Source organism: Adelges cooleyi, unplaced genomic scaffold, assembly GCF_023614345.1.
Source record: "Adelges cooleyi isolate 19-005CV unplaced genomic scaffold, UGA_ACOO_1.1 ACOO_flye_CR_arks_rails_tigmint_CR_PRNA_308, whole genome shotgun sequence".
Classification (NCBI taxonomy): Eukaryota; Metazoa; Arthropoda; class Insecta; order Hemiptera; family Adelgidae; genus Adelges; species Adelges cooleyi.
In genome coordinates, this window is record NW_026095979.1 from 276,106 (window position 1) to 294,529 (window position 18,424).

The following is an 18,424-nucleotide window of genomic DNA, read 5'->3' on the forward strand; positions in this document are numbered from 1 at the left end:
ATAAGGGTTGGTAATAAAAATTTTAAAAATATAGTACCTAAAAATTTTGGAAAAAAATATTGTTCAAAATATTAAAATATTCCGAGAAAATGAATGTCTTACCCAAAGAGAACCACCCTGTATATATATTATATTACATATATTTCCAATAGATAGCGGTTAACAATTTATATATCACATATTTGTGGTATTGTTTTTTTATCCGAGAAATCAAAACATTTTTTAAAAAAACGTTTATAAAAAATATGTATTTAAATTAAGTGATTCATTCCTAATATTCCCCATGTCTAATATGCCCCACCACCTCTACAATGGCTTTTGTTTTTTTTAATTCTGTAACTGGTTCGTAAATGTTTAAACTCCGCTTCCGAATTATGTAAATATGTTAGTCATAACAAAAAATAGTATTCGCAAAAACAAAACTGTAAAACATATTTACATTGCAATGTTTCGGTCCACATAACAGATGCCATTCGACAAGTCGTAGGAAAACCATTGAAGCAGCCGGTTTAACTATCGTTGCAATTGTTTAAGTAAGTATTTTTAACGAAACTTAAAAATATGTTAAATCTGTACAATTTCATTGTGTTTTTTAATAGAATATTTTTTATCCGCATCTAAACCTTCGATTCATTAAGTCCATAAGTAAGTAATACTATCGGACTTCAAAAGTAAATATGCTTTCAAACAGGGACGTGTGAATTTTAAATACATTTGTCTAAGATAGTATACAAAATTATATTTTCTATATGGTATATTATACTTACAAGTCCATGTGTTTCTTTATGCAATGTATATTTTTAAAATCAAATACCATTCTTTAAAAGCTAAATCCAGCGGAGTAGTGCAGAATTATTGAAATTTTAATTTGAGGATGCTTGTGTATAAAAGGGTATACCTGATTAATATTCAAAAACAACTTTGTGTCAATTTGACACTTTTTCGTTAAAAAGTTAACGTTGAAAGTTGAAAAACGGACAATTTTTTTTTTAGATTTTTCTGGGTTGTGGGAGCGCAAAAGTCTACTATTTCTACTTTAAACCTAACAAAGTCGCTCAAAATTTCGGATATCTAAAGTTAATCAGGCCATACTAAAACATATTGTCGTGTTTGCTGATACAATAAAAAAACAAGCATCATAGTCATACTAGCTCGGCATCGATACATAACACCTTTGCAAATAAACTGGCAACGTAAGGCTGCAAAATATGTTTTTTTTCTTGTACTACCGAAATATAGACGAACATAATGTACTTAAATTTGAAATGCGCAATTATGATGAAAACTTTTAACTTTTGATTTAGTATCTTTAAAACACACCTCAAGTTCAACTTATTTTTTATCTCGTATTTTAAGTTTATTAACATTTTTGAAAAATTAATGGTATTATCAGAACGCTTTACCTTTTAGTTAGTTTTTAAATTTTTGGAATACCTATTTTTTTCAAAAAAAATAAGATTAAAATTAATAACATACAATACATTTTCTAAGGACTTTTTGTCAAAAACATTATTTTTTTACAAATAAATAATGAAAATGTTTGCAAAAAAATCCGCATGGATAGATAAAAAAAATATGGCAAGCCTACTAAACGAAATATAAACTAGATAAATAACAAAAACCATTTCTCGGTCTATACAAGCTATCTTGTGTATATATGTACATGACTGTATAACCAAAACCTCCTTATCTCGACCACTCCGGGAGAGCCTAAACTTTATAAAAATTGCATTTATGTTTATTAATTTTTCTAGCTAAAAATGAAAATTTCTTGTATTTTATTATCATTTATCTGCGTAAATGTTGTGGCGAGTATAAGTATAAGTAAGTATTTAATTTTTATACTTACCCACACATGGAAGGTAAAATTCGAAAAAAATTATATTTAATTTTTCTTTACAGCAGAATATATAAATATGGTTGAACTTACAAGTAAGTAATATTTTATAATCACACAGACTAACTCAGTACATTTTTGTATAAAACTATTTTTTAAAAACTTTTACCACAGACTTGCAAATTCAGAGAGCTTCTGGATATAACGACGATTATATAGGAAGTAAGATAATAATAATTAATATACTAATATGTAATTGTTTTGGTATGTTGGCCTACTTATCAAATTATTTGTACATAAAAAATGTAAGTGCACGAGTTATAATATAGTAACAGTGTGCCAAACACTGTAAACGTTTTTAAGTTATAAAAATAAAGTAACAAATGTTTATACTCGTATTTACTAGGATTCCGCAAATGCATTTTTACGGTTTTAAAATATGAGTTGGCTTTATCTATATTAGTTAAGAACATTACCTGTGTCTTTAAATTAAGAATATCAAAAAAAATGCTAGTACCTAACTTCCTAATAAATGGGCAGAGTAGTATCCTGTAATAGTGGTTGTTTTATATTATTGATTGGGTCTGTGTTCCATCGCTCTTAGGCACGGGCCATCACTGAAATTTACTGTAATTTACTATGAGCGAACTTTACCGCAGGAATGAACTAATTTAGGAACTGAGGGAGTTGCCTTATGTATGGTGTAATATTTTTTTATGCTTTTCATATACATTTTGAGTTTATTCGGAACTTTTATTTGTTCTAGATGGATTGGAGCTTGTAATTAAATGCTTTATACAAACAAACTGCTTTGATTCGAGTAACAATAATTATGTATTAATAAAAAGCAATTTGGTTATGGATTAACTGTATACAAAAAACATCAAAACTATATCTTTAACCCTATTACTGCCATTGTGTTTTTCAAACTGCAACATGTCCCAACCATTACTATAATGGTAACTTGTTTCGTACTTCTTTAATTGATTAGTACGTAAAAGTACGTCCACGACAGTGAAAGGGTTAGAGAAAATGTTTAAAAAACATACATTTTATTTCATCTTATTATAATCCCCAATACGATTTAATACAGCTATTGTATTTTCATTAGGTTTCAAATATAGCTAAGCATTTTGTTCTGAATTACTTATACACATATTATTTTTTCTTAACTTTTCTTTAGTTTAGTTTATGATATAATAAAAAATTAAATTCAATCCCTATTTTGTATTGCTAATTTCAGAGTCTATTAATGAAATGTTCACTGTACCGGGTAATAATTTTAATCAAATTTTATGGAAATATTTCCACACAATCGTTTGATAATCATTAAGTATACAATGTTTTCGATTTAATTTCAGAACTTGCAGTAACTTGCAACTTTGATCATTTACAAGGTAATAAATTACTACTTTTATAAACTTTTAAATGTCATATTTGTAATGCTTCGCACAAAATTATATGCACAACATTGGTATATACAAACTAAAACAATAATGGAAGAAAAAATATAAATACAAAAAGGACATATTGTTAAAATAGCTTTACTTACAATTAGGTATGAAACCCAGCATCAAGGATGAATTTGAGGATGGATTGGATGATAGGAACGGAGCGAGAATTAAGAATGTTATAGGATTTTGGGACAAGAGTACCCAAAGAAGATAGGAGGTTAAAAAAGATATCTCTATGGGAAGAGAGAGTGGGACAATGAAAAAGGAGATGAGAAAAATCACAAATGGCTGGTAAATCATACAAGGTACAATGAGGAGAGGAGTTCAAAGTGATGAGAAAAGAGAAAGCGGGAAGAAGGTTGTGTCCAAATCTTAAACAAGAAAAGGAAGAAATATCTTTAGGTGTGAGATTGAGGCCATGAAACCAAAGCCTGCGAGGGATAATAGGGCAGATTGAGCGATGCCAAGAGGAAAAGTTAGGAGGTAGGGAGGACCATTTGTCCTGCCAAACTTGAAATATACTTTTATTTAAACCTGGAAGGAAGTCAGAAAAAGTAGTGTTTAGGCCTTGAGGCAAAATGAAGGAAGCGGTGGAAGTGGCTAGGGAATCGGCAGTCTCATTACCAATTATCCCACAGTGCCCTGGAACCCAAAGGAATTGAACGATTTTGCCAGAGGACGAGATGCGGAACAGAACAGGGATATTATATTAAGAATAAAAGAAGACAATGTAGAGCTGAAGGGATTACATACAATTTAAATGTTTATTTTATTTTTAAATGTAGGTTCCAGATTGATACAAACACATACTCTGCAACAGAAATTATTTCAGACATTAGGTAAATATAAAATGCTCAATTTTTAAAGGCCAAAGAGCACAACGAAATGTGAGTGTGGAAAAAAATATTAGGTAATTACATTTTTGGGGATTTCAAACAAATGTTTAAACAATTTCAAAGTATACGGAATATAACTAGTTTCATCAAGGAATAACAGCTCAAAATATCTTGTCAAATACAAAAAACAAACAAAATAAACATAAAAGTTTAGATTATTATTAAATTCAGTGTGCAGAAAGTATTTATTTAAACGTTAATAGAGAATAATTTTATGTTAATAATCTATTTTTCACTAAATAATTAGTAAAATAATTACCAAATTTTTGTTTTAAAATGAATGTTATGGATAAATATAACGACCGGTCTTGATAAACTGTACAATTATATTATTTTTTTGTAACAGGTATTCCTATGATCTATCCAAACGAAAGTAAATACAAAATTAATCGTTCATTAAAAAAAAAAGTTATGATTTGAATAAATGATAAAATTGCCTTTATTGTTTTTATTTACATTAAATTTTTATTAAACTAAAATTTAGTTAAGGAACCATAATATATAACATCAGGGCGTACAATTTTAAAATAAAAACATAAATACCAATTTATTAACAATTTTTGTATTTTACATACGGTAATATATGAATTTATGCAGATAATGAAATTTTAAGAATAACCACACTTGGAAAAAAGAGAACTTATCTTACTGGAAAAGCTTTACATAATTTACGAAACCAAATATCTGGTGAGTATTTAAATTTAGAGTTTGAGTGGTATTGCTTTTCTAATACATGTATTTCCTACAGGATGTTTCATAATTGATAACACAATCAATTATTTTTTAACTAAATGATAAATTATGGGTTTTATTTTTGGAGACTCATTAATTTTTGTTATTTTTCAATACTACAAAATATTTAAATTATTTTCTAGAGCAGGGCGGGGTTTTTCGGCTTTATGTTAATACTAAAATATTTGGTATTGATTAGCTAGAACTGTCATGGGTAAATATAATAAACCAGGATGATTAACTATAAACTATTTTTATATAATTGTTACAGATATTCCTTCACTTGATGATAAAAACCAAAGTAATTACAAAGTAATCTCTTTCTGTTGTATATCCGATTGCCTTTTGAAATAATTATTACGTTTTTCGTTAGTATTGAATATAACTTTTAGCTTATTTAAACAATACATTTAGTTTTATAAATATTTATTTACGAAGCGGTTTCTGATCTTTTTACATAGATCATTTTTTTTAGTATTACCTTATCTGTGGATTATTGCCTTTTACATACTAAACTTAATGTTTTTCTTGACTGGACATACCTTCTTCGTCTGTCATTGTATGTTAAAAAATGTCATATTGTGATATTTTCCAACAAACTGCAATTTTCCTGTACTTTCTTTGTTTTTTTCTAAAGTTTGAAGATCACTTAATGGTGGTAGCTGACATGGCCTTAAAGCCATCTTTTTTATGTAATACCAGATTTTGTGTGGTAATTAATTGGTTAAAATAATGGTATTTTTCGAGTGACTGTTATAGATAAAAATTACAACCAGTGTTGATTAACTATATAATTGTTTTATATTTTTATTACAGCTGTTACTGTACATGATGATAAATACAAAACAATTTACAAAGCTACTCGTTAGTATTAAATAGAGTTTACGGCTTGTTAGAAAAATAAAATTTGCTTTATATATTCTTTTATTTACACAATAATTACAATTAAGTAAACTTTTAGTTGGGGAGACTTCTTTTAAGGGTTCTAGAATATGGAGAGGTCTTTTAGCACTCTTACCAAACAATGGTTCAGCTAACATTTGAGCAAATACAGAATACATTTTTAGCGTGTGTCGTCTTTTTACTAAAAATACAGCACGCTCTTCACGACTACATCGCTGTCCACACTTTTTTCAACCTAACCTTGGATGATCTTCGGAGTAACGCTGATCTCCATTTTTTTTGCACCCTTTCTAGACTCCACCAACGATGCTGATAATCTTTTTATTATATATTTTTACGTTTCTTCCCACTCTCATTTTAATCATTAAGACGTTAAGTTAAAAAATTAAAAAATATGCGAATATATTAATAAATATTATATTTTCAACCCAGTTATACATATTTGTGTATGTTTATATAGGTAGAGCAATTATTAAATTGACCAAACTTGGAAAGGCAAGAAGACTTCTAACTAAAAAAGCTATAAGAAATGTACTAACTCAAAAATTAGGTGAATATAAATATACATTTTTAATGGTATTTCTTTTTTTTAACACCTAAATTCTACAGCGGATTAATTATTATAGATATCACATTCATTTTTTTTTAATTGCATGAGAATTTGTGGTTTTTATTTTTGAAGACGTTTTAATTTTTGTTATTTTTCAATTAAAAAATATTTTTAGAGCAGAGGGGCTTTATCGGCTTTATGTTATAATTGTCATATTTGACATTGACCAATTTATTTTTAACTTTTCTATACATTTTCATTTTTTTTGTTTTTTCTATCATGTTTATGGAGATCTAGTTTGTAATGTACACATTTTCAGCTTTCTAAATAAATATTAGAATAATTCTTAAATATTGGGCACAAAACAAAAACTCCTTTTTAGTTTAAGAACTCAATTTTAATGACTTTCTGTGATTCGAAAAAAAATCATAAATTTTTCTAACGAGCCGAGTTTATTTTTCATTAGAACATTTTTTTGAATGGTAAAGATACAAAAAAATTGATAAAATACAAGAGTCATACTAATAAAATAAAAAAAATACTGAAATATAATGATAAAAAATTAATCCAAAAAATGTATGATGAATTTGGCAATTTTTAACAACTATTTTCTTAATTATTAGCTGAGCAGATTACAGATGTAAAGAAATATTCAGTTCATAAAATTTGTACGTTGATAGCAATGTGGATTAGTTCAAAAACGGCTTCATTACCGTTTGCTATTGCACGTGATTACGGGGGTATTGATATTTGTGTAGTATATGATAAGGACAGGAATGCTGTAAAATACAGATCATTTGAGGGTATATATTGGCAAGTAAATGTCAATAAAATGGATACTAAAATAGAAGAATTAAATGTACAGCTACTCTACGATTCTAGTATCCCACAATTTGAGAAACAGTTAACAACCACAACATTTTAGACTAGTAATAAATGTATATTTCTATAATATTATTAATAATTTTTACTTATTGTACTAACATCCAAATTGTCATTTATTGTTATGGTTTTTCTAAAATAAATGGTGTTTGCTCAAAATTTTAAACTCATATTTTGTTGCTTAAGAGTTATTATTTTTATTGTTGCGTACCTATGATTTTTATATGCTAGCGATTTGGAAAACCGATGAAATATGATAATTATTAAGAGGAAATGAAGTAATCTTTATAAAGTAAACGAAAATATAAAATTAAAACGCTAACATATACTTTTTTTTTTTTTTCTATAAATTTATGTAATATAAAAACATACTCGTATGTTGCTATTTAAAAAAACAAAAAATCCTTCTTTTTGGCTTATACGGGATGGTGATAAAAATATTATAGTACAATGTGTAGGTATCCAAAAATATTGGAAAACAATATTGTTAAAAATATTAATATATTCTGAGAAAATGAGTGTCTTACCCAAATAGAATCACCCTGTATATATTATTCCAATAGATAGCGATGAACAATATATATATCACATATTTGTAGTACAGTTTTTTTATCCGAGAAACCTATAATATCAAAAAAAAACACGTTTATAAGAAATATGTATTGACAATAAAGTGATTGACACAAATTTACATTGGATTTTTTCAGTCGAAAAAAACAGATATTGTTCGACAAGTTGTAAAAAAACCATTAAAACGGCCGGTTTAAATATCATTGCAATTGTTATAGTATGTAATACTACCAAAACTTCCAAAACTTCCAAAATTTTAAAACTTTTCACTTTTAATATATTTTTCTAGTTGTCAACGTTTTCCCGCATCTAAAGCTACTACAACATTTAATCCACTAGTTCCAATTCATTATACATCAAGGCCATAAGTTATACTATCAAACTTCGTAAGTACGCATTATATAGAGTTGGATGAACTTTAGATGCATTTATCTTAGAATAATATACAATATTGTAGTGTAGCATATTTCATAATAGTTTGGAATGCTCTGTGTAGCGTTATATTGGTATTAAATGCGATTGCAAGTGTCATCGTGGTTATGACGAAACCTTTGGTGTCGGGTGTCCTAGGCCCATCGGTTGACACTAGGAAATCGCCTAGTCAGTCGGAATTCAGTATTACATTATAGCAGAACCTCTAATAAAAATCTACAGTATATTTTAGTTCATAAAACATATTGGTTATTCTTTCTTTTTCAAAAACACCTTTTTTTGTCCGGCCTATCCATTTACATCATCTGGTGGCAGCGGTAACCCATTAGTTACATTATAACAGTGGGCGAACTTACGGATTCCGGCCTTAAAAAAGGGGTGTCTGTTTGCCATTCAGATAACCAATTTCTTTTTACATAATATAATAGTGCGAAAAGTGGGCATCCGCCGTTTAGTTTTGTGTCGACGTGTAATTGTCACCGCCGCTGTTCGATCGTCCCCTCCGTAGTTCGATCGTTCAGCGCTACCGCGGCCTCCGCTGACGGACCGCCCTTCCATAGTTTTGCGCCGCTGAATATTAAACCGGTACGTTTCGTTTTGCGCTGCCGAATATCAAACCGGTACGTTTCGTTTTGCGCCGATGAATATCAAACCGGTACGTTTAGGAAGTGCCGCCGTAACCTAGTTTGGCGCCGCCGTAGTAACCTACTTCTGAGCCACCGCCGTCTTGTTTATTAGTAATATTCCAAATATCAGAGCATCTTTACTTTACACATCAAATCATCTTTAATATAAGCGGCTGAGCATTTAAACGGCAGTTCAATCAACAAGCAGCGTCTTGATTTCAATTGACAGAGAGTTTCCCATTTGGAAAAAAAATGTTTTTCTTTTACCGGAAAAGAAAGCTTAATTTTTAGTACTAACTTGAATAAGATATTTATCAATTATTATTATACACATTAAAATATTTAAGTTGTCATCAACACGTCTCTTAATCGTTGTATACCGTTGTTTAGTGGTATTATATAGTAGTTATTTTCAAAAATAATTTATACCCATTTACACTATAAGCACCACAGTTTTTATTGCACTTGGCTGTTTTATTTTTTTAAATCATTTTTTTTTTTTTTTAAGATAGCCATTTTATTTAAAATAGTTTTTAAGAAAACCAGTACAGTGGGGTCGGGTTATAGTGGTGACGGGGAGGTCACAGGTTTACAGGAATTATTAAATCTGAAAGTGATAAAATCACTTTCGAAAAAACGCTTCGATGCAAATCGGTAGTTAGTATTTACAAGCCAGTACAGTCCAAACCAAGCACAGTATAAACCAGCAAAGTTAGAAAGTTTTAAATTAAGGTTCTGTATTTACAAATGAGCATCACAGCGTTAATTTGATTTTGATTTTATCCGATAGGACTAGTACAGTACAGTATAGGCGTAATGTAATCAAAGCAATGAGAAAACGGAGAGGTCAAAGGTCTACAGGAATTATTATAAATAAAAGTGAATAAAATCACTTTCCATTAAACGCTTTGATGCTCATTTGTAAATACAGAACCTTAATTTAAAACTTTCTAACTTTGCTGGTTTATACTGTGCTTGGTTTGGACTGTACTGGCTTGAAAATACTAACTACCGATTTGCATCGAAGTGTTTTTTCGAAAGTGATTTTATCACTTTCAGATTTAAAAATGTCTGTAAACCTGTGACCTCCCCGTCACCACTATGCCCCGATCCCACTGTACTGTATTTTTTTTTGCAAAAACGTAGTGGACTAAATAACACATTTACAATTTACATAGTTGAAATTATAATCGCATATTCTCAATAAAATTAATATTTATGTATTATAAACTTCCATTAGAGCAATCTCACACAAACTATTTATACTTCATAGATAATATTATTTCAAAGCTATATTATACTTCTATTTTACTAGATTGACAATGTACAAAATAAAATTCAACTAAAAAAACCTTTTCATAGATCCTGAAAATGTAAAGGGTGGGATAGTGAAACGGGTTTTCCCATTTAAATACATTAGAAAATCGCCGTTTTACTGCCCCATCCTGTATATTAATTTCTTGTTATTTTCTAAAGAAAAATTGATTTTCTTACATTTAAATTAAAATAAATCGTATAATGGTACTGTGATGGAGAAAACAATAAATTTTACCTACATATATTACTTATTAGTTAAATATTACTAACGTGTATAGCCACTAGCGGTCGGCTGTTGCCTGTTATTTAACAATAAACTTTTATGGAGATTTTAAAAATTGTGTTTTTTTAGTAATAGTATAGGAGCAGTATCATGATGTTAAATGTTCACAAGATTTGATCTAGTCATAAAATAAAGTACTATCATTCATGACTTTTAAATATTATTAAAATATATCTTAACTTGAACACAGTAATAAAATAATGAAATATTTTATACAAAATTAGAGGTACAAAGTTATAAACCAAAAAATTAAAACTAGCACGAAGCAGATTACATATCTTATATAAGATAATTTAAACAATCAAGCGTGAATCTCTTTAGATGAATAATAGTATAACAATATGCAAAACATGTATAACAATTTTCATCTGTGAAGAAGTAAACTTTTTCAAATATTACCCCCTCAAAGTACCAACTAGATGAAATTTGTGATTTATAATGTTGCTAATCGAAGGAATTGGTCCAGTATTAAAAAAGTTTTAGTGTATACAGATAAAAAAAAACACATCAGAGTAAAACCAATACCTTCTCGTTTTGCATCGAAGCTAAAAGAATCAGTGAACAAAAATTATATTTTTATTCATACATTACAAAGAGATACTCATTTGAAATTGATAAAAATTTAAAAAAATTCTCTCCGCTTTTAATGTATCGGCCATTTAAACGTGTTATTAAATCACAATTTTTAATTTTACCAAAGCTTTTTTTCTCTGATTAAACGGATACCTTTTTTTAATTTTTTTTTAAAACTTTTACAATGTGTACATAAAATATACAATAAGCAAATATGTTAACAAAGTAAATATATGACTTGGAGACTTTGGGTAGGGAACCTATCCAGTGATAGGACCCTATGACATGTTACGGCTAGAAATTAAACGGTAGCATTACAATTTAGGAGGTCTCGACACCAACGTCTTTTAAGACGACGAGGGGGGTTGTCCGGGATGGTAGCTGTGTGCTGGCTTGTGTAGTTTTTTTTATAATGAGTCTTAACTAAATTTTCAACTGATTCGATGTGTAAGTCATTGTGAAGGGTGAGGTAGGAAACATACCATGGAGCGGACGAAGAATTATAAAATAGTCGACTTCTAGGATTTTCAACCCGACTACCCCACAAGAGGTGTTTGGCGTTGAAATCTCCCCCGGCAATAAATGTACGCCCTAATGAGGATAAGAACTGGTCTAAATGAAGCTGATATATACATGGCCGAGGAGGACAGTATACTGCTGAAAAAGTTATAGGAATATAATTTATTGAAATTGAGACACTTGTTGCTTGGATGGTAGGGATTTGAAAATACGGTAGTGGATGGTGTTCGATTGAGGATGAGATTAAAATAGCGGTACCCGCGTGTGACGTACCATCCGGATGATTGGTTTTGTAGATATTGTAACCCGGGAAAAAATGTTTGAAACTGGAAGTATAATGAGTTTCAGTGATTAGAGCTAAATCAATTTGATTCTCTAAAAGAAAGTTTAATAGTTCGGATTCTTTTTGTTTGAGGCCGTTAGCATTCCAGAGAATGATTTTAAGTGGTTTATTATTTATTTGATTATTTATCATTATTTAAAATTAGTTTATTAATTACGGTGGTAAATAATAGGATGAGGAGGGAGTTAGAAGTGATGGTGTTAGACGGCATTTCTATCTACAAGGCATGAAATGACTGTGGTCAAGAGGGACAAAAGTGGCGTGATTATTGATTTTAACTCAGTTATAAAATTCGTTAATACTGTAGTAAAGTCTGTTGAGTTTTGGTCATTATTTTTTTCGGAATTATTGTTAAATTGTAGGTTATTGGAAGTAACCTGAGAGTAGGAATGGGAGTTTTGAGTAGTTTTATTAGGTGGTTGTGTCGGAGGGACAGTTTGTTGAGGGGGAATTACATTGTGGGGTGGGTTTTTTGATAAAGGTAGACGAAGACGTTGGAGATCTTTATGAATTTGGCAGCCACGATAATTGGCAGGATGGTTTCCCTTGCACAAGGCGCAGGTGGCTGGTATATCCTTTGGTTTGATAAGTGGTTTTCTCCGCAGCGTACACATCGCGGTGAGTACCCACAGTATGTCCGAGAGTGACCATAGTCTTGGCAATTTTGGCACTGGATAATTTCGCGTCTTATATGTGGTTCTTCTATTTTGATTTTGGTGTGCAAGATTGCAGTAATGTCAAAAATCGATTGGCAGTTATCGTCTTATTCTAGGTCAACAAAAAACAGAGGGAGAGACGTTTTGGTTTGCCTTTGCAGCACATTGATTACTTGAATAACAGCAAAATTGAAGTTTTCAAGAGCTGATTTTATTTCCTTGCAGGGAGTTGAGGGATGCAGATTTCCAATGACTTCACGGTAAGGTTGGTCGTTTTGTAATTGGTAGGTGTGGAATTGAGCATTGGGTTCATCATTAAGAAAATGTATTATTGTTCTATAGTTGTCTGTTAAATTTGCTTGAAGTTTAATATTTTTTTGTGAAGTTTTTAAAAAAAATCCTTGGTCTCCTACGAGATCAATAAGTTTTGATTTGAGAAGGTTAAAGTCAAGACTTTAAAGTCAAGTTTAAAGACCTTCGTCCTTTATGTAGATTGGCGGTGGAGGTTTTATTCTACTCACCGTCTCCTGAATTTCGATATTAGAGTCGGCTAAGTCGGCGAATTTGTTGTCTTCGAGAGGGAGGTCTTGTGTAAGTGGACGACGACGAAAACCTTCGTCGTCTACGGTTGTTTTTTTTATTAATTTTGATTATTAGCGGAGGCACTTTTTTCGGCGGCATCGTAGATAGGTAGGTAATGTGTAGGTGCTACCTGGATAAGGCTTGCCGCGGCGGCCGTCCAGTAAGCGTGGTTTGTGTAGGTTTCGATAGTATGCTACCGGGAACTGGTGGCGTTTTTATAAGTGGTATTGTAACGGAGAGAGAAGATAAGATAAGGCCAGGCGGCGGTCGGCCGTAAGCGTTTGCTGTTTATTTTTACCAGTAAGATTTTTACTTACGAAGTATGATACGTAGAGAAGTCCGAAACGAATCTTGACTGTTTCGGCTTTGATTGACACGGAAAATTTTTTTTCGTTATTTGGATATAGATTAAAAAAAAATATATTCACTTTAGCGTCGGGGGTTGCCGAAAAACTTATGAGCATGTTTCACGTTCGAGTGATCGACAAACGGATACCTACAATATAAAAATGATTAATATTGGGCTAACTACACTCGAATAGACGTATTTCGCAGGGAGTTTATAGACTTTGAACACAGAATACATAACATTCTTTAAATTCCGACAGTGATAGACAATTTTGCGGTGTGACTTAATGTCGATATCTTGTTAGCTTTATTAAAGATGTTTTGCGTTGTAATCGTTGTTCAGTGAAGTTTTGTCGGATGACTTTATTAAGTATAATCGGTGTTTAAAAGACAAAAACTGATAACCCATTTTCCGTATAACATTATCATTTATCAATCATAAAATAAAATTGTATATTATTATTTATTAAAATAGTTTAGTTTTATTTACAAACTAAGTGAAAATAAAATACAAAAATGAATAGTAATGAAATTTTTTTTTTTCAAATGTGACTTACAATTTGTACCTTTTCCGTATAAATCCCAGTTAAAGTTTTTGTCACCACTTTTGCCACTGATTATAATTTGATTTTAATTTTTAGTGTGTAAATTTCCTAAATTAATAATTTGTGAAAAACCAATTGTACATATTAAACAACTTAATTTTTTTTTATAAATGAGTATTTATAATAAACTTGTTTTAAGTCTTCCAACTCATTATTAAAGAGACTTTCATAATGGTCTATTTCAGACATTGGTTCTCAATATTTGTCTTTTACGCTTATTAAATATTGTTCGTAACGAGACATATTAAAAATAAAAAGCAAAAAAAACAGACTTAGACTACACTCAACTACTATGTATTTACTTAGTTAATACCTAGTTTACCAAAATAGATATTTGGTCATTATCATACATTTACACCCATCTATTAACGCTATCATTATTTAGTAATTGATCCAAGAAGTGTTCTATACCAATTTAGTATCATGTTTTTCATAATAGCAAATACACAAAATTTATCCCAAATGCCTACCTCAGTGGTAAGAAAAAAAGAAAAAGAAAAAAACTGAATGGGTTACGGGACCCTCGATAGGAACGAAGTTCAGATATCATATGGTTGCATTCGATTAGTTTATAAAAAGTGATTGATATAAAATCTTTTTATCTTATGTATATTATTACATATTACTAAATCTCGCATTCTATCATAGAATTATTGATTTATGATGACTAAAATATGATACGTATATTTTTTACCCAACTTTGTTCAAATATCTGGAAAAACAGCATCAATGGTTGTACGATATTTTGTCGTAGATTGTGTAGGATCACTGTTCAGAGACAAATTAAACGTTTCGAAAAGAAAATTTTATTCTTTATTAAAAATAAAAATATATTATAACATTCTTTATTAAGTTCCGAACGTCTTTACTAAAACGGGTAAAAGAATTTTAATTAGGAATAAGAAATTTGTAAGCAGTAACACGTGAGAATGAATTTAAAGCGAGGAATAAGAAAAAAATCATTAACGTGTCAGGCTCTCATTCTCTCTGCCTACCCCTCTCTTTAATTTTGATTACTGATGCAATAAAAAACTATATTCATAAATTTATTTGTCAAAGAGTCACTGTTTCAAGCTTCTCAGTAGATAGTGAGAAAAGGAAGAGATATAAAGATCCAGTGCAAGTTATCAGCCAGTTATCAAGTACTTTTAAGGATAAAAATGTATTCTGTAGAAATAAAATATAAATATTTTATAAGTTTTTAGACTTCTTGCAATACAAATTACCATAAAAGTTGAAAAAAAGTTGTAAAAAAATGCAAAAAGTGTTGAGAGTGTAGCCGGATTTGAAGCCAGTACCACTCACTCCTGGGAACCGATCACGCTCGACCGCACCACATATAGTTTTGACATTTTCATGTCTTAGCTCTGGCACATAACCCAGGCACATAACCGAAAAAAGCGTTACCAAAAAAGAATCGTCCTTTCTCGACGATTTTAAATCCCTAATTAATCCCTTAATTTCCCTCCTAACAACCGTCATCAATAAACTTCTTATTTCCAACAATGATAATTAGTAACACTAATAATCATCACACAATAAAAATCCTTCTTTGGAACTCTAATGGTCTTATAAATCAAAAAAACAAATTACAAGCTTTCCTTATAAATACTCCCATAGATGTCCTATTAGTAAGCGAAGCTCACTTGACATCAAATTCCTTCTTTAAAATTCCCGGTTATACAACTTACCATTGCGACCATCCTAAAGGCACAGCTCACGCGGGCTCTGCACTACTAATTAAATCAAATATTAAACATTCAACTCTTCCTCCCTACCAAAGCAATATCATCCAAGCCACAAATATTACCTTAATTCTAAATAACATTCCTACTGCCATTTCCTCAGTTTACTATCCACCCCCAAAGAGAAACTGTCCTAACATGAAAACATCTGATTTTGAACAGTATTTTCTTTCTCTAGGTAACAATTATATTGCTGGTGGTGACTTTAATTCTAAACATCACGCTTGGGGAACTAGAATCGTCAACACCAGAGGGCGCTCATTATATAACTTTACAACAACAAAAAATCTAAAAATAATTGCCCCTCCAAATCCCACCTACTGGCCCACGCACATCAACAGACAACCTGACATTCTTGTATTTTTTATAACTACTCTTCCAAATCACATTTCTTACAATATAACCAATTCCTCAGACCTCTCTTCCGATCACACACCTATCTTATTAACTTTAAATGATCTCTCTTACACAACTAAATCTTACCCTACAATTACGCCTGGTAAAACCATATGGTCAAAATTCCACAGTATTGTTGAAAATCAAATTCTCCTTAACATTCCTTAAAAAACTCTCTCACACATTGACTCTGCGGTCCTATCTCTTACTTCCATTATTCAAAAAGCAGCACTCGACTCTTCCATTCCTATTAATTCTACTCAAAACTCTAGTTATCACCTACCCCAACATATTTCTCAACTAATAATTGAAAAAAGACGAGCCCGTTTAGATGGCAGAGGTCACACTTGCCCGGTGATAAAAGAAACTACAATATGCTTACATCATCCTTAAAACATATTCTGCGCAAACACAATTCAGAAAAATATCAACATTATATAAACTCACTCAACTTATCCAATAATTCATTATGGAAAGCTACTAAAAATATCCTTAAACAAAAAAATTAAGTCCCTCCTCTACGCCATCCTGACCACACCTTAGCCACATCTAATCTAGATAAGGCAAACTTATTTGCAACCGATCTAGAAATGAGATTCACTCCTCATCCTGACATGCCTGACAATGAACACGTTAGTGACGTACAATCCACTCTTTCCCAAATTCTCTCTATGTCATTACCAACCAAACATACCTCTCCATCCGAAATCCATTATATCATTAAGAATCTTCCCAATAACAAAGTCCCCGGCCATGACCTAATAACAAATCAAATCATTAAAAAATTACCTAAAAAAGCTTTTGTTCACCTCTCACACATTTTTAACTTTATCCTCCGTTTATCATACATCCCCTCTTCTTGGAAACATTCGGTCATTATTCTAATTCATAAGCTTGGGAAACCCTCGCATCTCCCTTCGTCTTATAGACCAATTAGCCTACTCCCCTCCTTCTCTAAAATCCTTGAAAAAATCATAATCAAAAGAATCTATCCAATTATAACCGAAAAGAATATTATTCCAGATACCCAATTTGGTTTTAGAAACAATCATTCAGCCCTTCACCAAGTACACAGAATTGTAGACAACATTGCCTCTTCTCTAGAAAAAAAATATTTTTGTTCAGCCGTATTCCTTGATATAGCACAGGCGTTTGATCGTGTATGGCACAAAGGCCTGCTCTACAAAATTCGTTTCCTTCCCACTCCTCTATATCTTACCTTAAAATGTTTCCTCTCACACCCTACTTTTCAAGTGCGATGCGATGATGAGCTCTCAAGTACTTTTCCTATAAAAGCTGGTGTTCCACAACGTAGCATTCTCGCTCCTACCCTTTATAATCTATTTACTGCCGACATACCTCATTCCAACATCACTAACTTAGCCACGTGACCTTCTCAATAACTTATTTTCACTTAGTTTGTAAATAAAACTAAACTATTTTAATAAATAATGCCCCCATAAGTTAAGAAAATTATAATTATTTATTGGACAGAGACTGTCCAATAAATAATGCGATTACAGTGTCCTCGTGGTTATGTCAAAACCTTTGGTGTCCGGTGTCCTGGGCCCGTCGGTTGACACGAGCAAATCGCCTAGTTAGTCACTCGGACTTCAGTAGTACATTATAGCAGAACCTCTTATAGTTACAGAAACTCTTAGAAGTTAAGTTTTATATTAAAAGTACTACCAAAACTACAAAAATGTTAAAACTTCACACTATTAATATATTTTTCTAATTTTCAACGTTTTCCCCCATCTAGAGATTCTATAACATTTAATCCACTAGTCCCAAATCATTATACATCAAGGCCATACGTGAATAATACTACCAAACATCGTAAGTACGCATTATATAGAGATGGATGAATTTTAAACGCATTTATCTTAGAATAATATACAATATTATATTTTGTAATCGATATTTTAAACATATAAGTCCATGTATCTTTGTATAATATTTTTTGTAAATAGATTTTAAAACCATATATCATTTTTAAAAAAAATATCATGCGAGGGAGTGCAGGATTATTCAAATTCGGATTTGTGGATATTTGTGTATCAGAGGATGCCTGATCAACATTGTAATACAATTTTGTTTCAGTTCGACACTTTTTCGCTAAGTTATAGAAAGTTAACGTTTGTGGGAGTGAAGAAGTCTACCTTTTCGACTTTT

At 30.8% G+C, this 18,424-nt stretch overlaps 1 protein-coding gene across 3 annotated transcripts; it reads left to right on the top strand.

Annotated features, from left to right (window-relative positions):
* The first annotated feature begins 489 nt into the window (after window positions 1-489).
* On the top strand, window positions 490-7,341 carry LOC126839836 (uncharacterized). 3 transcript variants are annotated; one of them, XM_050575258.1, is made up of 15 exons: window positions 490-533; window positions 600-645; window positions 1,755-1,824; window positions 1,903-1,932; window positions 2,012-2,059; window positions 2,604-2,657; window positions 3,081-3,110; window positions 3,199-3,234; window positions 4,077-4,130; window positions 4,534-4,560; window positions 4,785-4,874; window positions 5,191-5,220; window positions 5,736-5,783; window positions 6,283-6,372; window positions 6,996-7,341. In XM_050575258.1, the coding sequence occupies exons 3-15, from the start codon at window positions 1,761-1,763 to the stop codon at window positions 7,295-7,297; spliced, it is 903 nt and encodes a 300-aa protein (XP_050431215.1). In that variant the 5' UTR covers window positions 490-533; window positions 600-645; window positions 1,755-1,760; the 3' UTR covers window positions 7,298-7,341. The 3 variants fall into 3 exon arrangements, with proteins under 3 accessions (XP_050431215.1, XP_050431216.1, XP_050431217.1); XM_050575259.1 differs by having other exon boundaries at window positions 1,906-1,932; XM_050575260.1 differs by lacking the exon at window positions 2,604-2,657.
* Window positions 7,342-18,424: the final 11,083 nt, after the last annotated feature.